The sequence below is a fragment of the Haliaeetus albicilla genome, chromosome W (genome assembly GCF_947461875.1).
Source record: "Haliaeetus albicilla chromosome W, bHalAlb1.1, whole genome shotgun sequence".
NCBI classification, from domain to species: Eukaryota; Metazoa; Chordata; class Aves; order Accipitriformes; family Accipitridae; genus Haliaeetus; species Haliaeetus albicilla.
Window position 1 is genome coordinate 5,245,976 of NC_091515.1, and position 21,274 is coordinate 5,267,249.

The window sequence follows — 21,274 nt, forward strand, 5'->3', positions numbered from 1 at the left end:
AAATATTTTCCTGATACATAGAAAACTATGTCTCATCTTTTTCCCAAGAACTTTCCACTTCTTTTACCCTCTTCTTTCTACCACAGCTCTTATAAAACCATGGTGACCTGGCTACTGCTGTTGCTGAACCAGTTTTCCAAACATTTGATTTTTAACAAAGGTCCATATTCTCAATATGACACTTCTTACAGACAACAAACAGCAGTAGTTTGTATTACATTATATTACTAGTGGCACTCCAAAGCCCCTTTGGGATGAATAGTTTCCATAAGGGAAATGGAAACAGATCTTTTGCTCCTGCAAACTGCTTTAACACATTTGAAACTGATAGTGCTGATCTGCATAAGCTGAGAATGTGAACCAGTGGGTCCTGCTCTGTGTTATAGAAAAAGTTAATTGTCATAATGAAATTACTTATGATTGCACCAACATTCTGTTAAACTCATCTTACAACTCCTGTGGTGCTTTCACATCAGTTATTCCTGCAGCTCACAGTAAAAAATGCATAGATTGTTCGATATGCCACACTTCACTGTGATTTCTATACTTTCCATTAGCTCTGAAACCTCTATGTTAGTGCACTAGTGATGTGGTTCATTAATTGCCCATAAAAGGCCAAACATATATTTTTTAGGCTGACATCTATGCATCCCTTTGCTTTCTAGAACTTGCCAGATGGCATGTACTGAAGGACTTTGAGTAGGGTCCCATCATTGATCCCCTCAAAGTCACCGGGAAAATTTTTCTACTTAGTAACAGTAGAATTATTATGTGCATGCTTGGTGTTACAGAATAGCAATTAATGCTGTCATGAGCTCACACAACTTGCATACAAGCTGCAGGCATCTCCACCAACCAAACGTTCCTTGACACAAAATAAATTCAAAATACAAGATAGCTCTGGAGTCTGGTGGGAAATGGTACCATGAGGGAGAGCAAGGCCAAGGTCGAGGCTTGTCTCTGCCAGCTGAGGATGAGTTAAGGTCATCGCGGTCAGCTTCCTTATCCGAGGGGACACGAACAACCTCCACTATCAAAAGTGAATTAAGATAATACTTTGTCCCAAGGGATAGTACTCATCTCCTTATCCATACCTTGAGGGTGGAGTGTGAAATTCCCTCTAAAGTTCAAAGAGGATGACCAAAGGAGGTTTGAACAGAGCTTCACTACTTCTCTGAGCAAAGGATGCTCACATAAAAGGAAGGATAATCAGAAAAGAACATTATTTCTGATGACAGTTGTTTCCAACACACTTGGTGCTTTCATTATTTTCAATTACTTCAGGGCACAGATTAATAATGAAAGTTTTTGAAGTAAATTTGGAAAACACTGAACTCACACAAAATGAGATAAGAGAACAATATCTCATTAAACAGAGCACCTAAAAAAAGTTACAACCTACCAGAGCTTGTGAATTTCCTAAACTTTGTTTCTAAGACTTCCCAAGGTCTTTTCTCAGAGGTGGTTTAATCCATCGGAGCAGACAATGCTGGAATAGTTACCAGGGATGAAACAGTTACAGAGAGATCCTAGCAAGAGCCTGACTTTACCCTGAGAAAGCAGATGAGGGTGCTGACCAAAGACTCCTCCCCGCCCAGGAGGAGACTGGTGAGGAGCATGGTGCTCTGACGATGTACATGGTGAAAAAAAGAGATCAGAGGCAAGAAAGCATGAAAACCTCACAGACGGAGTCCCCCATGCCCCCAGCCCTTCTGATGACAGAAACCCAACATCCCCAACGGCTGCTCTCCCAGTCTTGCTCCATCATGCCTGCAAGGTGACACCACGAAAGTACAGCAGTGCCGGGTGGCAGTGGGAGGTAAATCTCAGAAAAGAGCTGGCGGGAGGGGAGATCAGTCCTGAGATACTGCAGCAGCAAGCATGAAACTTGACAGCTCACAGACGCTTCCAAGGGAGTCTTACCGCAGGCCTTTTACAAAAAAAAGTGGTTAGAGTTGGAGACCAGTGGCTTACACATCACAGAGCCCGATAAAAACAGTGAGCAAAGATGTCAGCGCTTTTGCAAACTGTTGTCAAAAGCTGGGGCTGTGCATATGTTAAAGAGAGAAAGAGGAGAAAGAAAAAAGCCCCATCACATTTGAGACCTTTGGAGCAGCTCTACTCCAGTAACATAAAGCAATAGCCGTGTAAACGGCAGTCAGAGTGGTCGTCTTTGCGGTTGGATGGGTTGGTGCCACCAAGCCAACCCATCCCGCAAAGTTTCAGAAGGGAAGAACATGAGAGGACACTAAGTTATCTCTCCCGCCTGAGCATCGCTGCCTTCTCCAGGAAACAAGATTTAATTTCCACGCGCAGGTTGCCGAGCCATTGGGGAAGGTGGTGGCTCCTCTCTGAGGAGGAGGAAAAAGATGAAATCTGATGTTGCTGCAGAGGACTTTGTGGCTGTTGAGGCTGACTGCAATAATGGCAGCTGACCACTCTCAGCAGCGACTTGGAAAAGAAACTTTAAAACCATGCTACAACCAACTCCTGGTCCCATAGGCACAGCATGAGAGGTGACAGAATGGAAAATACCCCTTGGTCTACAGCCCTTCATCTCTGATGCTCGGGGAGGAGGAGGTTGGCTCCCATCACCCCCTCGTCCATAACCCAGCCCCTGGGACTCCCTTCTCCGCAGGGACCCGGAGGGGGACACTCCATCTGCTTCGGGAGAAGAAATCCCACCTGGGTGGGGAGTACGACTGTCCTGGTGCCTGGGGACACAATTAGGACCAAAGATGTTTCTGTTCATTTGGTGATACGCACAGCTTCAAAGTGTGAATCCCGCTTTTGTCCACGGGGCCCGTGGTACAGTCCATTTTTAACTTTTAAGGATATTCTGGGAAAAATAAAAAAAAAAAAAATAAAGAAAAAAGAACAGAACCAAAGCATGTTTTTCTCCATTACCATAAAGAGGGCTTGTGAATGCATGGTATTAGTATCCCAAAAGCTATTAAACTCCTTAGTGATGGGAAACAGATGGAAAATAAGACAAAAGAATTCACAACTCATGTTAGACTGAATTGAATTCCTTTAATTTCACACAATGAATAACATATGAATAGGATTAACTTTTTTTTTTCTTTTTTTTTTTTAGTTAAGTGCTCTATACTGTGCTAACCTGATTTGGTAGCGAAAAGACTGAGCTTTGTTTTAGAAAAAAATGTTTAAAAACCAACATCTAAGATCATGAAGGAGCATGACATTAAAGCATGCCAGATGTATCTAAGCCTCAAAGAACATCAAGTCCATATCCATTTTTAAATGTACAAAAATGCTTCATGAATAAAAACTGTTACAAAAAGAACATTTCAAACAATGTACAAGTTTTTTTTCTTGCCTCTATATTCAATAAAATACAAATACATTTTTTTGCTCTAAAATATGTTTACATACAATCAAAGTAGAACATGCAAATTACACTTTAAAAAAGGCTTTTAAAAACCACTTATGAATACAAACTAAAAATTAGCCAGCACGACTTATAGAACAATCTTGTGCCCCATTCGTTTGATTTTTTTTAATTTTTTTTGAAATACAGTATATACATATTTAACACTTCATGTGCATTTATTATTTAAGAAATAGCTTAAAAAAATAAAGAAAAAGAAAAGTAAAACAAACCAACATGGGATTGAACTGCTTCCCCATGTTGTCCAATTGGCAGCTCTTTTCATGTTTTTACATTTTTTTTTCTTTTTCTTTTTTTTTCTACGTAGTGTTTTATACAACCTAGGCAGGCATCTTAAGGAGATCTCAAATATGTGTCCTTTGTTGAAATGTGCTTCTAATTATCTCAGAACTGCTGCACCCCAGTTTTTGGATGATATGGAAGGAAGAGGCATTGCAAGGGCATGATGTTTGTTTTCTCAATTCAGAAAACCATCTTGTTTTATTTTGTTTTTTTTTTTTTTTCTTTTCCTGTCTTTTTTTTGGTGTTCTTTTTACTCTTCAGGATGCTACTTAAATGTGCTTAAGTGCAGTCCTGAATCAGGGCCTGTGAAAATAAGAGTTGGGGAAATCCTTGTGTATGGAACAGCGATTCCTGTTTATTCGTCGTATTGCTGTAGTGCTCAGAAGCCCCAGTGACGAACCAGCACCTCATTGTACCAGACGCTACCCAAAAAATGTAACAACACAAACAGAATATTCTACACGAATGGTCCAAAGCATTGCTGTCAAGTGGAGAGTCATGGGCCATGCTGTAGGATACCCTAGTAGCTGATGACTATTATCACTTTTTTTTCTTTTTTTTTTCTTTTTTTTTTTTTTTTGACAGTTACCCAAAAACATGCAAGGTGCTTCACAGAAAATTTAATATTGAAGGGCTCAAGAAACTGGCAGTATGAAGCTCTTGGAGACACAAGTGGTTGTTTTTTATTCCTCTCTCCCCGCACGCTTTTCCCCATTCCTGGTTTTACGCTGGGTTGAGGAATATAAGACCCACGGAGAGGATGCAAACCCATGGCCTCATTTCATATGGCTCACAGCCATGTGATTTTGTTTTGTGTTTTTTATTGAAGCATGCTAAGATGTGTGTTAATCTGTGACACAGCGGAGGTGTTTGAAAGGTCTTTTTGGTCTTAATAAGCAAAAGGGCTTTCACCCCAGTTTTATACAGTTCTTGGAAATGTGTGGAGAGAATTTAGAGAGTTCCTCAGTAAATCTTCCTAGTGGTAGGGGAAAAAAAAAAAATCAAAAAGCTCATTACTAGAATATTGTTGGGTAATAAACTGCAGGAGTGGGATTTTAGCCTTAAGCCCTAAAACTAAATCCTTTATGATCTGCATGTAGTACATCGCCTTATAATATTATTCTGTCAGCAACTTGCTTATCATATTTATAGACTATGCAACATGCAGAACACAAATTCTGAGTGCCATCTAACAGTATTTTCAGCCTGCTTTCATACAAATTAACAAGCTCATCTTCCTGCCAGCCAGGACCGGCTGCACCGGGCTGTTGTTTGGACAAACAGCCAAGGCTACCTGCTCTACCAGCACTGTCTTGCAACAAAAACCCAAACCTTGGGTGTCTGGATAGAGCCCATCCTATGCTGACAGCTTGCAGCTACCAAGTCTTGAATGCTACCCTTAGTTTCTCTAGGCCCAAAGGACCTCTTAATTTTTTTGCTCAGTGAGGGTATATGGGGTCGTACTCTCAGAGTGGATGCTTTTCTTAAGCGCTCTGCCTCTAGCAGCGTTTTGGGTAGCACTTTTTGGAAGGAGAAGAGTATTTTTTTTTCCCAAAGCTCAGAGGCATGGGAGGCAGCAGCCATTCAGTGATTTTTCCCTGGGGTGGTTGCAGCCCAGTGCATCCAGAAAGGTCCAGCCCAAATCCAGCCCTTATGGGCACTCCGTAAGGTCTGACACTTCTTGAAGACACGATGGGTGTTCAGTTGACAGAATTTGGTCCTTTCAGACCTTTGCTCCACTCACTACCCAGTGAAATGTCCTTCAGTGCTAACGAAGAGATCACTGAAGATAAAACTAAGGATAAGTTGTTGTCTGGCTTAGTTTCAGCTTAGAGGCTCCCTGGAATACCAAACTTACAGTTTTTCTTGCTTTTTAAGCAACACTGTCACCTACTTTCAGGCCCAAAGGAGAGAGAGAAAAAAAAGATTTCTGAATCCACTAAACCTCAGTCCAATGCTTTTTAAGGAAGAAGGGAGGAGCTCGAGGAGGCTTAAGCATTTTTTTTTTTCTGCAGGCCTACAACTTCAGTCAATAACACTGAGCTAATTCAAGAGAACTGAAAGGCAAAATTGGTTGTAACAGAATGAGCAACCGGCCAGTTTATTTCTAAGCTGCATTAATTGGAAAACAAAAAGCACAGATGAGTATGATGAATGACGCAAAACAAATTGGAAACAAAATTCTGCGATCCCTCTTATCAGTTTTAAGGAGATAGGATCTCAAGATTTGTTCCAGCCTTTAAAAATAAAATAAAAAAAATCCCCTCTCCCAGCCCCCCAACCCAATCCAAACCCCAAATGCATTCAGTTTTAATAAGCTAAGGTGCTATCACAGAAGAAAAATCAGTCTCTAAAAATAATGAGCTGTATGTTTATAGTGTCCCTTTAACACCATAGTCTTGATATGATTTTTGTAAATAAATAACAGAATAGAAACACAATATTTTTTTTGTGGGGACTTTTTGTTAGGTTTGTTGTTTGTTTGTTTGTTTGTTTTTAGTGTCGTGCTATTTGAAGTTTCCTTGGCAATAAGCCAGTTCAAAGATTTCTCAAAAAAGGGAAAAGCAGTTGGCTTGTGAATCATTAAATAATTCCAATCCCCTCTCCCTTGCTGGAATTTTCCCTCCCCCCTCCCATTTTAATATCCATCTTGCCATGCCAGGTGTTGAGTATACTGAAGGACTTTAAAAAGAAATGAAATAAAGTTGAAAGTACCTATTTCAAATTTCAACAACTGACTTCTTTTTTTAAAAGCATTGTTACTGCAATGGAAGAGTTTCACGTTCAGTCTTTGTTTTAGTTAAACATTTTAATTGGGCTGTGGAAATGGAGCTTGGGTATTTTACCCAAGTTAAATCAATGGCTAACGTACAACTCGAATGAGAAATGTACAATTTGAACTGACCATTTAAAGAGACGATTTGTCACACACAGTTTGCATCCATGCAGACTGAGAGCTTTATAATTACATTATGTACAAAAAAAAATTTTTTTTTAGTTTATTAAGGCAACCACAACTTGGAGAACATGTCCAAAGTGGCATTAATACAATTGCAGTGGTGATACCCTTTGAACATTTTTATTTTTATTTTCAGATAAGAACACTTATTCCTTTTCTTTTTTAAGAAATAATTGCCAAGAAAGAACCTATTTTCCATAGGGTTTTTTTCTCTATTTTTTTAAAACAATCTACTTTATCTATTTTCTTTAAAAGAACATATCAAGGCATTGCTACCCAATGCAAAGTATTCAGATCCTGGGTTTCCCATCAATTTCACTGGGAATTGCAGGTGGTAAGAACTGGTAGGTTTGGGCCCTGTCTTTTTACTCTATTTTTTCTGTCCTATTTTTTTTCATTTATCTTTTTTATATTCTTTTTTTGGTGATTTTGTCCATGTTTATTATAACTCTATTCCCCAGAAGTGTCTTGCTGTTCTCTACTCACATGTACCGAGCATCAAAACAACTTGGTTGACGGATGACCCCTTTTTCACATGCCATTGAAAATGCCAAGTTGCTTCATAGAAACGTGCTATCATAACTGAATATCCATGTACACCTTATTTTAAATTCTGTGATATTCCGGTGTTCCTTGGGATAGCACTCGGAATGAGTGTGCACGCGTGTAAGGCTCTACTTTTCTATTGCCTATATTGCAGCTAGTTGTAACTAGGCAAGTAAATGAGAAAGAAATATATAGTTCTAGCAGGAGTCAGGCATTTTGGGTTATGCTGCCCCAAAGCCTGGTAGGTATATAAAACTGGAAAAAAAAAAAAAAATTCAAACAGATTATAACCAAGATCACAGTTGAGAAAATTACACTATTTTTTTGTTGGGTTTTTTTTTGTTTCTTTTTTTTCTTTTTTACAGTGATTTCTACTATGGTATTGTTACTCTTAGTTTCACCTGGCCCGCCAAACAGAATTGGAGTCGAGCATGCAGCCCTAGTGACAATGTTCAGCTCTCTGCGAGGACGACCTCCCGCCTCCGGGTACGGTATGAGAACAGCAATGCTGAGATGCTGATTAGTTTTGGAAACTCTGCAAAGTAGACGCTCTCCCCAATTTTGACACACACACCCCGCCCCCCTTACCTCCCCCCCCAACCTTTCCCGCACCCTCTCCCCCTCTTTCCTGGGGGGGGGCTGGGGCCAAAGCGATGAAGAGGAAGATGTGAACCCCGGCTGGCACAGCTCTACATGACAGGTTCCGGCCGCCGAAGGGACGAGTGAGTCTGGTGCTGCCGCGGGGGCGAAGCGGACCACGCGCCTCCAGTCCCTCAGTCCCGGTGTGCCCCACTACTGGCACCCGACGTCCGATGAGGTGCGCTGGCCTTAGGGAAGGCCTTCGCTTTCGCTCCCTCTACCTTTCCGGTGCCTCTTCACTTTCACGTCCTCCTCTTCCTCCTGTGGGGACTTGCTTTTCCTTTTTCCGACCCGGGGGGTCCGGGGTGGAGGGAGAGGGGGTGGAGGGGGGGGAGGAGGGAGAGGAGGCGGCGGGGGTGGCGTCTCTCGAGCCATGTGTATAACAGCCTCGATGGTGGCCATGATTGTATCTTGAGTGGCTGCTTGCTCCAATATCAAAGGGTTGAGTGTCGGTCTCTGACCTCTTTTGCTGGGAAGGTCAATGCATTTTTCCAGAACGGGCATTTGGTCTCTGGAGTCTTCGTCGAAGGAAAGGGGTTGCTTCCGAGGACGCCCCCTCCGCTTCTTGACGAAGTTATTGCCTGTCTTTGATTGTCTCTGCAGCCGCTTGGCTTTCAGGATCTTGTTCACGTGATCCAGGTTCTTCTTTGTGGACAGGATCTTGGTATAGTTGCACATCTTGCGCACCTCGCACTGGATTGCTTCAATTTCACGGCGCTTGAACCTTTTTTTCAGTGGTGGGCTGGCTGTTGGGAGACAAGGAGAGAACGGGGTAGGTCAAGCAACAGTGAATGGAAACTCTCCTTTGCCAGCTTTCAGCGTCACGAACACTAGATATTCGCAAGCCCAGTAGGCTCAATATGACTACTGAAGAAGTGATGGCTGTGAGAAAGGACTCTGCATAGAAAAGCAACTAAAAAAAAAGTTAAAAGATTATTTATTACAGTCCCAGAAGAATTGCTGTTACCTCCTTTTTTACTGTCCTAGATGAAAACACAACTTTGACTATTAAGCAGTCTTCAGAGATTTCTCTCCTTCTATCCTCTCTTCTAAAGGAGCAAAGCTTTTCTACAGCAATGTTTTACCGTGGGTTTGCTTCATTCTCATTTCTCAGCTTCTAGTGGGAGGAAAGGAAGGGCTGCTTAGCATAGCTGTCATGTTGGGCCACTGTAAGTATCAAACTTTCTATACCCCAAACATATACTGCCGATGTCTTCATCCCGCCCTGTAATTCTTGCCAGGTAGTATGAAAAGTGTTTGTTACTGAAACCAGTGGGCACAGACAAGCTGTGTGATTCACTTCACCTGTGGCAAACCCATTACCCCTGCCTGGGTTTCTTTACTATCATCTCCGCAGATACTAGCTGAAACTACTCAGTCATATAATTGACTTTAATGGCCCCCGAAGTAAGGTTACTCCTGGTTCAGATCACTTACTTTAGGTCTGAATGAAGTCCAAAGTAGTTAAGTCTCTTGCCAAGGTCACGTTGTGAGTCATTGTCAGAGCTGGAAAGAGTACCCAGCATTTCTTGGCTCCTGGTCCTTTGCTTAGGACACGAGACCTTGCTAGTTTTTCTTAAATTGTCTCATTGTCCTTTACTGACCATGGCATCTGCTCAGAGTTCAGGATTTGCACACAGATTAAAAGTAACTACCCCTTTGCGGGAGAAACAGAATGTATTAATTCTGCTATTGCAATAACTGGTGCTCCCTTTCACTCCTGACATATCCGTTCTGCGCTGCTGGAAAAGAAATGATGGAGTACAGAATTTCTTTTCAGTAAAGAATAAAACATCCCGCTAAATTAACCTCAGACCACATCTACTTGCAAACTTAATTTACACCTGACTGTCAAGCAGTCATTTGGGTTTGAAATCCTTGAAGTTTCCAGAGCAGCCAAGATTTCGAGAAAGGTTCATTTGGGGGTTATCACTCCCTTCATGGCTAACAGGCTAATCTTCTAGCAGCAGTTTAAATAAAGTTGCTATTGTAGCATTTTCTGTAGATAACCAGGAGCCATCAAGTGGTAGAATGTCCTCTTGCTCGCTATGGGCTATGACAGATTCAGCATACAAACCTCACTCACTGGCCTCCCCTCTTGGAGAACATAAATTATTGGCTCTTATACCACCATGTTGCTTGGATTCAGCAAAGAGCTTGCGTAAACAAACCCAAGTTACAATGCAAGAAGTAGGAGTGAGTCATAAACAAAACACAGACATATGCTCTCTTATAAATAAAGACCTGGATGGCCAACGTCCCAAAGTCTGGTTTTCATTAATTACAAAACAAAATACATTTTCCATATGTAACCCACTCCCCACACCAAAAAGAAAAATAAAACCCACTTGTAGTTTGTGATTCACAGAGGACAAAAGAAAACAGGAATGCAGTCATTTTGGTACCAAAGAAAAAGAAAATGAAATAGCCAAGTTGCTCAGGAGAAGCTAATTAGTTGCACAAAATTCCTCTCAAGTAGGTCACCCCTAAAACGTGTGGATGCAAGAGCCCTAAGGACAAGTGGCAGTGAGCTATTTCTCAGCCATCTGATCAAAAAAAGGTTAAATCCCTGTCACACAAAATGATTATTCTCATCTGGCCTCTCTGGTGATTGACATATATAGTCCCAAAATTTCCAGCCCTAAGCATTTGACTCTGAGTCCCTCCCAGGTCCTGAGAGTAGCTTCAGGTCAAAAGATTTAAGAAATCAAACACTTGGCACACTTCGTATTTGGTGTCCACATTTTGCCTTTTATTGCTATCGTCAGGGCACATTTTCAAGACTTTTTTTTTTAAAATCCCATATTGAAAATTCCCATATAGAAGATGCAATTTTTTTTCCAGAAAGTAAAGCTGAAATTTTTCAGTTGATGATGGAAAACTTGAAGATGGGAAATTTAGCAGAAATACAGGAAAAATTGCAAGGTTCATGGTGAAATCAGGAGATTTGGCATTGCTCTTAACTTTCATTGGAAAGAAAGTAAGCCAAAGGACAGGAAACAAATTTGAAATGAAGCATTAGCCAAGTATCTGCAAAGATTTTATGTCTTTACTGAGATTTGTCTGTAGTCGGTTGTTTCTGCAGCTTAGTATTACCACCCCATTGCAGTCAATGGAGATCTGGTCTGTATAGTTGGTAGAGGATGACCTCCATTTCTAAAATAGGAACTCAATGCAATTGAAGGTGACCATGGACATCTTCTGACACCCTGATACTGGGTAAGGAAGGGGCAGGTCTCCTGTCCATCCTACCGAAACCAAATCCTGTTTCTTAAGCACCCAAGAGATCCAGGTCACCCAGGCTGAGTGTCCTAAGTGGAGCCTGACGGTGAGTAGACAGTGCCTGAGTGGAGCAAAGGTAGGCATCTGCTTTCTGCCAAACTGCCTAGTTCTCCATAATTAACTGATATGCAGACAATTGTGGGTAGATACCTACACTTACATGTAAATCGATAAGCTGTACACCACCCTTGGTGTCTTCCATCACGTCATTTAGATATTTTTTTGCCCTCCTAAAACTTTGTAAGTTGACAGTCCGTTTCCTTTTAGACTGAAACTCATTTTCTCACTTAGAAAAAAAAACTTCTGCGCTGTTGTATGCTGGCTTACTGCACTAATTTTTCTTGTATAAATGCTTTGGGGTGTTTATGACTTTCTCAGGAAGCTTGTTAGAAGCTACTAATAACGCTTTTTCTTTTCTTCCTAGCAAGCCTCTGAACTTGCAAGCTCCAGAAAGTATTTTAATTGTGTTACATAGTCTGCCAATAGTCAGAATGCATGTACTGAATAAGTAATATGCTTTCAAGTCAGGCTTTTTAAAGGAGATATTAGGAAACCCAATATTATTTTGACTATTAAGAGTCAGGGACATCTGATTCTACATTTGGTGTAGGGAGACTATGCGGAAAAGAGTCTGATGGGTCTGCAGGGGGAAGATTTGATGAGGTGTGCATATGACAAAATATCAGGCAGATCTGCCAAAATAAACCACTATTAAAGTGAGAGCCATTAGGTGTTATCAACTCATCTGGAAGCTCTTGGTGAGCAATCTTTGATATAAAATATTTTCCTATATTGCCATGTGATATACTGCTCTGCTGAAAACCAAAGCTAAGTACTAATCTTTTCCAGTTTATCCAGACAGACCCTGCCCAACCCTGGACCCAAGTTGGTCTGCATTGGTTTTAGGCTTTGTTGTTCTCTTCCTGCACATACTTTGCTGTTTGCACATGGAAATCTTGCACTGGGAGGAAGACCTTCGTCTTACTCTATCTGGTGGAATTCGTCTAGAAGGGGTTGAAGAGGAGGTGGGGGATAGTAACACTATGTCTGCACGCAGGCATAGGAAAAAGGGAATATGCTCCTACAGAGATGATACAATGTGGTGGCAACCTCTGGGTGCTGGGGATGCATGGGGGGACGCTTTTTTGCCTGGGCACAGTTATGTCCTTACACCTCCGCAGGCTGTATGGCCACTTGCCACCTCCGTGAAAGCCTGAAGCTATTTGGCAAAATCTAGCCCAAAGTGAAGAGAAACTAGAAATACTTGACACAGCACAGGCGCTTGTACTTTTCCTTCATCCTTTTCCCACTCTCCAAACAAACTCACCTAGCTGCCCCAAACAAGCAAGAACCAACATTAGTCTTAAAACACAGCTTTGCACATTTAAAACAAGGCACATAGAGGCCCAGTGTTTCTCCCCTCCCCAGGGTACACAGATGCAGTGAGGCTCTGTCTCACAAAGACAAATTGAAATGGCCGCAGGCCATGCTGGGAAGTCATGTAGGATTGGTATGATGCTGGAAATAGCTTCTGAGGCAAAGAGAGAAATCTCTACCAAAAATATACATTTCCAAGGGTAGCTTAGAGCAGGCTGGAGGACCCACTCCAGCACAGAAGTACTGAACAAGGAGGTGAGCCCAGGTAGATGAGACTCCTTGGAAGTTCTCCATCGGTCCCTTAACTTTATCCTGAATGGCTTTGTTATGTCTGCAGCTCTAAAATCCTTCTTACTGCCTGTCATTCTCCATCCCTTCAGAGTTGCCCGAGGCCACTTGCAAGAACATGGCACAGACTGTTTGATCAACAGCTGGGCTCAGTTTGTCGACTTGGTTTGAATGGAGGAATTTTCAAAGAGCTCCCTATTAATTACAGGAAACCCATAGCACTGTCCTGTTTTCCCATTAACACAGTTTCTTTCAGTTTTCAACTAAATTATTTCAACATCTGGGCTACAGATAAACCAACAATTTAATTAGACTTCTGAAAATGGAAAGAATGAACTATGCAGTCAAGCATACACTTTCATCTTGAAACTGATCATAAAATATTTGTGTGCTTTCATTCTCCGCTGCATTAAAAATCTGTCCTCAGTTTATATATCGGAAAGTATTAAAGACTAAACAGAGAATCCTGATTTTTTAATATAAAAATTCATCTTTACAGGGGCTACTTTACAGCATGGACCCTTGTTTTCACTATTTATTCAGGAAATGAGAGGAAAATCAAAAGGAGTGCACTGAAACAGCACTTTCAATTGAATAATTAAATGTGTAATCATTCCATAACTCAGTAATACGAATGCATTTTTTGTGAATGTGGAATCAAAGGTTTGACAAGACTGTGAAACTCCTAACGGCTGCATGTAGGGTAATGTACTGTGGGTTCCCCATTCACTGGAAATTAAGACACAATGCAAGATTAACTTCTCTATCCATGCCCAAGAAAAGGCATGATGATGCCTGAATGACTTGGCTCAATTTCTGACTGTATAAAGTTATTACCTTTCTGATCGGATTCAAAATAGAAGCACAAAATATAAGTTGATTGAAAAACATGTTATTCTGGCTTATTTATTCTGATATATTTTAAATCACTGTTCATTGCCCCAGACAATTTCACATTTGCAAGACAGAATATTATGCTAAAATCAATGAAGTATGCAGAAAGAAATCTCAACTGCTCCTTAGCTATTCACTGTGTATTCGGCATGTTCATGCTACAGGGATGGGAACATTCAAATAAATGAACAACGGGGCTGAGAAAGGAACCCAAGAGTCTTGCTTCAGAGTCCCCCGCTAGACCATACGGGCTGGTGCTACTTGTGTCCTCATTATTGCACAAGTAGTGGTATGTGAATAAAATAGATTTGATATGCCAAGATATGATCATGATAAGAATGTGTTAGAAAAATTACAGCCTGATTATCACATTAGATATGCACATTTGCAGCTACTTCTGCAATCAGGAAGAGCAGTACTAGCACATATTGTTCAGTGCAGTGCCAGAAGGAAGAAGATGGGGAAGAAATAGAGGGGATGGAGGGAAACAACATTACCTGCTTCAGATGTTGCTGCTGATGAAGGTAGGAGAGATAATACTGGAGTCGGCATTGCAACACTGTCAACAGCTGCTGGTTTCCTTCGGGTCATCATGTTACAGGCAGAACTTTCCATTTTACCATGAAGTGAAGTCTGGTCTGCTTTTAAGTGGGGACCTGCAATTCCTGGGGAAGGAAACAACATTTAGATGAACATTGATAAAGTAACATGTCTGGGGAATATCTGAAAAAGAGTAGTCAGTTGCTGTCCCTGCTACCCCGATACAATTCCATATTTCCCTGTGTATGTTCCTGTAATACAGTCTTGATACTAGCAAGGATCATCATTGTTATTTGTTTTTGATAATTTTGCTTAAGGTTGTATCATCACTGATCTCTATAAACAGTGGTAAAACAACATAATAATTCCACATTACTACTTTTTCTTCTCCAAGCAAACACACACCCTGATACATGTATAAAGACAGACATGCTTCATATCTCTATTTAGTGGGATTGTCTATTTGTCATTCCCTGGGTAGTTTATTCTCCACACATACTTATGTGCTTCTCTTCTATAATGACCAGACTCAGTGGGTGTTTCATGTGAGTATGGAGCAGGCAACAGACACAGCCTCAATATGCAATTCCCTATTTAAAGCACATTACACTTTTTTTTAGGAATTCCCTTCCTAATGAAAATTTCCCTTACAACTCATCAAACAGATGAGCGCTTAAAAAAGCACTTTGTCATACATTTTTCTACCTAAGGATTACAATGCAGAATAAATGAGTGGTAGAAATATAACAAAGAAATCAAATATTCCAGAAAATAAAAGTTATGCACCCAGGGCTCGTAGATTCCTACTTAAAAATGTTTCTCAAACTCTCTTATGATTTGAACCCATTTTGTTTGCTTGTAAATGTGTCAAATTTAAACTGCTGGGATTGAAATTTTATGTATTAGATCTCTACCTAATACACCTGAATGTGTATCCACCCATTTATATGTAATATTTGTATGAGTTCATGTGTGTGTACACATATTGCATATATATCTGTAAGATTATGAATTTACCAAGTGGAAAGGCAGCTAAAATGCCTCAGTCACTTTTTATAATAAGACTTGGATTTTTTTTTTGCCCATTTTAGAAAACTCCTAGCAGTTGCTGCTTTGTAAAAATCCAGTAGCCCTGCTCTCATGAGACTGAAGCAAAAGTCTGCTAGGGTGAGGACTTTGTGTTGTGTCTTTGCCAACTTATGAAAATCTCTCGCAGACTCTGTGATGCTGGGCTTCAACATAGCCAGGACAGCCATTCATTTTTCGAAGGCAATCCTCCATAAATTCCTTCTTTCAGCTCTCCCAGACTTTCCTCATAGGAGAGATGCTCCAGACCCTTAATCATCTTTGTGGCCTTTTGTTGGACTGTCTCCCATATGTCCATGTCTCTATTGTACTGAGGAGCCCAGAACTGGACACAATATTCCACATGTGGCCTCACCAGTGCTGAATCAAGAGGAAGGATCACCTCCCTTGATATGGTGGCAACACTTCTTCTAATGTAGCCCAGGAAGCTGTTGGCCTTTTTTGCTGGAAGGGCACATCGCTGGATCACGGTCACCTTGGTGTCCACCAGGACTCCCAGGGCCTTTTCTGCCAAGCTGCTTTGCAGCTGGTCAGCCCCCAACAGGTACTGATACATGGGGTTATTCCTCCCCAGGTGCAGGACTTTGCACTTGCCCTTGTTGAACTTCATGAGGTTCTTGTCAGTCCATTTTTCCAACCTGTTGAGGTCCCTCTGGATGACAGCATGACCCTCTGGCGTATCAACCACTCCTCCTAGTTCTGTATCTTCTCCAGTTTTGTTGAGGGTGTGTTCTACCCCATCACTCTGGTCATTAATTAACATGTTAAATATTTTTGGCCCCCTTACCAAACGCTGGCATGCACCACTAATGACTGGCCTCTAGCTGGACCTTGTGCCACTGATCACAACCCTTTGAGCCCAGCAGTTCAGCCAGTTTTCAGTCCATTGTAACATACATTTATCTAGTCTGTATTTCATCAGTTTGTCTATGAGGAGGTTATAGAAGACAGTGCCAAAAGTCTTGTTAAAGTCAAGATAAGCAACATCAGATTGGTCAGGCATGATTTCCCCTTGTGAGAGACTGAAAGATTTAATGTCTCAAACATTGTGGTGGGGCAAGTTCTGCTGAACGACTAACTGGATAACAAGGAACTCTGCCTAGCGAGGAACCCGAGGTGAAAAGAAGCAGATCAGCACCCATCAGCAGCAGGAGGGGGAGGGTGTGCTGGAGGGTGCACAACTCACCATGCAGGGAAGGAGAAGTTCCTTCCCAAATGACCCCCAAGCCCAAAGGCTCACAAACCCCTCATGACACCTAATTAGCTTAATGCCTGCCCAAAGGAGAGGCAAGGGTGATAAAAGGACACAAACTGAAGCCCCATGGGCACAAGCCCACTGGAACAGGACCCCTTGGCTGACTGGACCAAAGCTGGACCCAGGACCGGTGAAATCTTTCTCCTCTCTCTCTTTCCCTTTTCCTTTTCCATAATCCCTACACCTCATCCCTTTAGACATAAACCATTGACCAAGTCTGGGACTAAGAGTGGATCCAGCTGCCCCTGGGCTCCTCTCTGAGAAGAAGTCTAGAAAGCAAGGGGGTCTGCTCTGAACCTCGTGACTCAATGGGAGGGCTTTCCTTATTGTCTTCCCTGAACTGATTCCCAGATAAGCAAGGGCTGTAATATATGTTTGCTGATGCATGGTTAGCACGTTACACAGCTTACTGACAATATTTTCGTGCCAATTTCTGCTGTGAGCATACCAATTTTTATTGTGAGCATACCAATTTTGGTGGTGAGCATGCCAATTCCTGTTGTGAGTGAATAAAAGTTGAGTTTTGTCAGTTAAAGGATCCCTGGTGTTGTTTCACCTTAATCCTGACCTGGGAATCAGCAAACCTGAGTCATCGTCCTGAGAAACTGGGATGTGATACCCCTTCATAAATCTATGCTAACTACTCCTGATCACTTTCTTCTCCTTCATACGTTTGAAAATGTTTTCCAGGATTATTTGCTCCATCACCTTCCCAGGGACTGAGATGAGGCTGACCAGCCTACTGCTCCCTGGGTCTTTCTAGTTGCCCTTATTGGACTGACATTTGTTTTCTTCCAGTTCTTAAGATCCTCTCCAGATCACCACAACCCTTCAAAAATAATTGAGAGTGGCCTCACAATGACACCAGCCAGCTCCCTCAGAACTTTTGGGTGCATCCTGTCAAGTCCCATGGACTTAGGTATGTCCAATTTGTTTAATTGTTCCCTAACCAGATCCTCCTCCACCAAGAGTAAGTTTCCTTTCCTCACCAGTTTCAGGGGCCTGGGATTCCTGAAGGCCAGTCTTACCAGTAAAGATCAAGGCAAAGAAGACAATGACTACCTCAGTCTTTTGCGGGTCTTTTGCCACCAGGGTCCCTGTTCCACTCAGCAGTGGGCCCACATTTTCCGTAGGCTGCTTTTTTGCTGCTTATGTACCTGTAGAAACATTTCTTGTCACCCTTTGGCGCTTGCTCGATTCGACTCCAGGGAGGCTTTGGCTTCCTAAGCCCATCCTTGCATGTTTGGACATTGTCTCTATAGTTCTGTGGGTCACCTGTTCCTGCTTCCACCTGTTTTTTGGTTCCTTTTAATTTCTGACATTACTCAGGAGCTCCTTTGTCATTCATGCAAGTCTGCTACCTTCGCTTCATTTGATTTGCCACTTAGATTTAGTTTGGTATGCGTCCACAATATCCCTGATCCAAGCCCCAGGCCAGCAGCAAACCTCCCTGGATTGCAGGTCAGGTCAGCAGATGGGGGCCTTTATCCCCTGGGGCAGTGTGTCCCCACTGCTACCCCTGGCTGCACCTGGATAGCACCTGGTAGTTCCTCAAAGAGTTCCCAAAAGTACCCTGATACCTAGAATCACAGAACCATAGAATCATTTAGGTTAGAAAAGAGCCTTAAGATCATCAGGACCAACTGTCAACCCAACACTGCCAAGCCTACCACTAAATCATGTCCCTAAGTGCTACATCTACATGTCTTTTAAATACCTCCAGGGATGGTGACTCCACCACTTCCCTGGGCAGCCTAGTCCAATGCTTGACAACCCTTTCAGTGAAGATATTTTTCCTAATATCAAGTCTGAACCTCCCCTGGCACAACTTGAGGCTATTTCCTCTTGTCCTATTGCTTGTTACTTGGGAGAAGAGGCTGGCCCCCACCTTGCTACAACCCCCTTTCAGGTAGTTGTAGAGAGCGATAAGGTCTCCCCTCAACCTCCTTTTCTCCAGTCTAAACAACCGCAGCTCCCTCAGCCGCTCCTCAGAAGACTTGTGCTCCAGACCCTTCACCAGCTTTGTTGCCCTTCTCTGGACACGCTCCAGCACCTCAAGGTCTGTCTTGGGTCCCAAACTGAAGACAGGATTCGAGGTGCGGCCTCACCAGTTGCCAAGTACAGGGGAAAATCACTTCCCTAGTCCTGCTGGCCACACTATTTCTGACACAAGCCAGGATGCCATTGGCCATCTTGGCCACCTGGGCACGCTGCTGGCTCATATTCAGCCAGCTGTCGACCAACATCCCCAGGTCCTTTTCCACTGAGCAGCTTTCCAACCACTCTTCCCCAAGCCTGTAGCGCTGCATGGGGTTGTAGTCACCCAAGTGCAGGACCCAGCACTTATCCCTGTTGAATCTCATACAGTTGGCCTTGGCCCATCGATCTAGCCTGTTCAGATCCCTCTGTAGAGCCTTCCCACCCTGAAGCAGATCCACACTCCTGCCCAACTTGGTGTTGTCTGCAAACTTACTGAAGGTGGCCTAGATTCCCTCATCCAGATCATTGATAAAGTTATCAAACAGAACTGGCCCCAATGCTGAGCCCTGGGGAACACCATTTGTGATCGCCCACCAACTGGGTTTAACTCCATTCACCACCACTCCTTGGGCTTGGCCATCCAGCCAGTTTTTTACCTGGCAAAGAGTACATCCATCCAAGCCATGAGCAGCCATTTTTTCCAGGAGAATGCTCTGGGAAATGCTGTCAAAGGCTTTACTAAAGTCTAGGTAGACAATATCTACAGCCTTTCCCTCATCCATTAAGCGGTTCACCTTGTCACAGAAGGAGATCAGGTCAGTCAAGCAGGACCTGCCTTTCATAAACCCATGCTGACTGAGCCTGATCACCTCGTTGTCCTGTATGTGTCGTGTGCTGGCACTCAAGATGATCTGCTCCATAACCTTCCCTGGCACCAAGGTCAGACTGACAGGCCTGTAGTTCCCCAGATCCTCCTTCTGGACCTTCTTGTAGATGGGTGTCACATTTGCTAACCTCCAATCAAGTGGGACCTCCCTAGTTAGCCAGGACTGCTGATAAATGATTGAAAGTGGCTTGGTAAGCACTTCTGCCAGCTCCCTCGGTACCCTTGGTGGTTCCCATCCAGCCCCATAGACTTGTGTTTCTAAGTGGTGTAGCAGGTCACTAACTATTTCCACTTGGATTATGGGGGCTTCATTCTGCTCCCCGTCCCTGTCTTCCAGCTCAGGGGGCTGGGTACCCTGAGGAGAACTGGACTTACTACTAAAGACTGAGGCAATGAAGACATTAAGTATCTCAGCCTTTTCCTCATCCTTTTCCAGAAGATCAAGAAGATCTCGAAGCAGAGCCAGAAACTGCTGCATAAACTTTTGTGTCTGTTGGCTGTGCTCAGCCTCTCCAGATACCAACCAACATCTCCTTGTATTTCCATCTTGGAGCTGCTATGAACAGTCCCTACCTTTGTCCCTTACACATCAAATGAGAAATATCAGGAGACCTGTGGGTTGTCTCAGAAACTGTGGAAGAGATCTCCAGCAGACTCAGACACAGAAGAATTGCAGTGGTAACAAGAGTCTGAAAGACAGGGTTACAGAATGGGCCAGTCTGGGAAAGGAGTCCTGATGAACCTGTGACCTGATATCAACCTGTGGACTTAATGGAGGAGAATGGGTCTGAGTGCAGAAATATTCAGGAGCGAGACAGAATTAAAGGTCATGGCTTGGCAGAGATACGCAGAGGAGTCTCTGCCTATTAGACCACACATCCCTCCAGAGCCTCAAATCCAGTATTAAGCATCTCAAATTGTATCCATTCAACTTCAATCTCTCTCTGCTCAGCTTCTCTATTGCAAATGAGAACAATAATATACCCCTCATCTCAAGAGCAGTGCTGCAAAAATAAAATTATCAACATTCATGAAACATTCATCTATTCATACCAAGGCTTAGAAATGTGGAATAAATGAGACATGATGTCACACACTAAATAGCGAGAGGAAAATCCAACTACCAAATATCTGTTCATTAGGTGAGCGCTATACATTGAATAAAGCAGTGTCCCGTAATAACGGGGATATTTGACTAGGTAATTATGCCTATGGGATCACATCGCTATGGAGCTGTGCATATGCAAAACTGAGGTTTCACCACGCCATAGTGCTTGAGTTTGAGCCTTAACATTATTTATTCATGAACGTAGCTTATGCGCAAGAAATGCGCATATGTGGGTGTATGTATCAATACATATACACATATATGCATGTGCATATGGTACATAATAATGCTAACAACCTCATAAATTCAACATCTGGATCTAATTAAACTGAAGGGCCTATATAAAGAGCCGTATGAAAACATGCAGCTGTAACCTGTTGACCTCTATTGATAAAAAAAAGTCTCTGTGAAGCTGTGCTTCAACATATCAAGGGACAGTCATTCATTTTTTCAAAGGTAATCCCTCACAAACCACTTATCCTCTCAAATCTCTACCTGCACACAGTGTTTGCATTAGAGACCTTGATTTATGGATTCCCACTCCTTGGATGGAGAGGCCGACTTCCTGTTGCCGTGGTTACTTGGATCTTGGTTCAAGGTTAAACTACTCCCAAATCAAAATCAGTGGCAGGCACAGCATCTAACAGCCAGGTTATTGACTACCCTAGGATGCTTAAAGGTCAAAGACCAAAGTGCTGCTTACTGCCTTTGGGGTGAGTCAATATTTTCAATATTTTTAT

At 42.5% G+C, this 21,274-nt stretch overlaps 1 protein-coding gene across 4 annotated transcripts in view; it reads right to left on the minus strand.

Moving 5' to 3' along the window:
- Nucleotides 1–3,013: 3,013 nt before the first annotated feature.
- Nucleotides 3,014–21,274, minus strand: part of SETBP1 (SET binding protein 1) — a 264,409-nt gene continuing 246,148 nt past the window's right edge. For all 4 annotated transcript variants that reach the window (XM_069774935.1, XM_069774934.1, XM_069774933.1 and 1 more), the window contains 2 exons: nucleotides 14,177–14,344; nucleotides 3,014–8,584 (listed from right to left, as the gene is read on the minus strand). In XM_069774935.1, coding sequence (XP_069631036.1) covers nucleotides 8,028–8,584; nucleotides 14,177–14,344 — 725 coding nt within the window. In that variant the 3' untranslated portion in view covers nucleotides 3,014–8,027. The remainder of the gene's footprint in view (nucleotides 8,585–14,176; nucleotides 14,345–21,274) is intronic.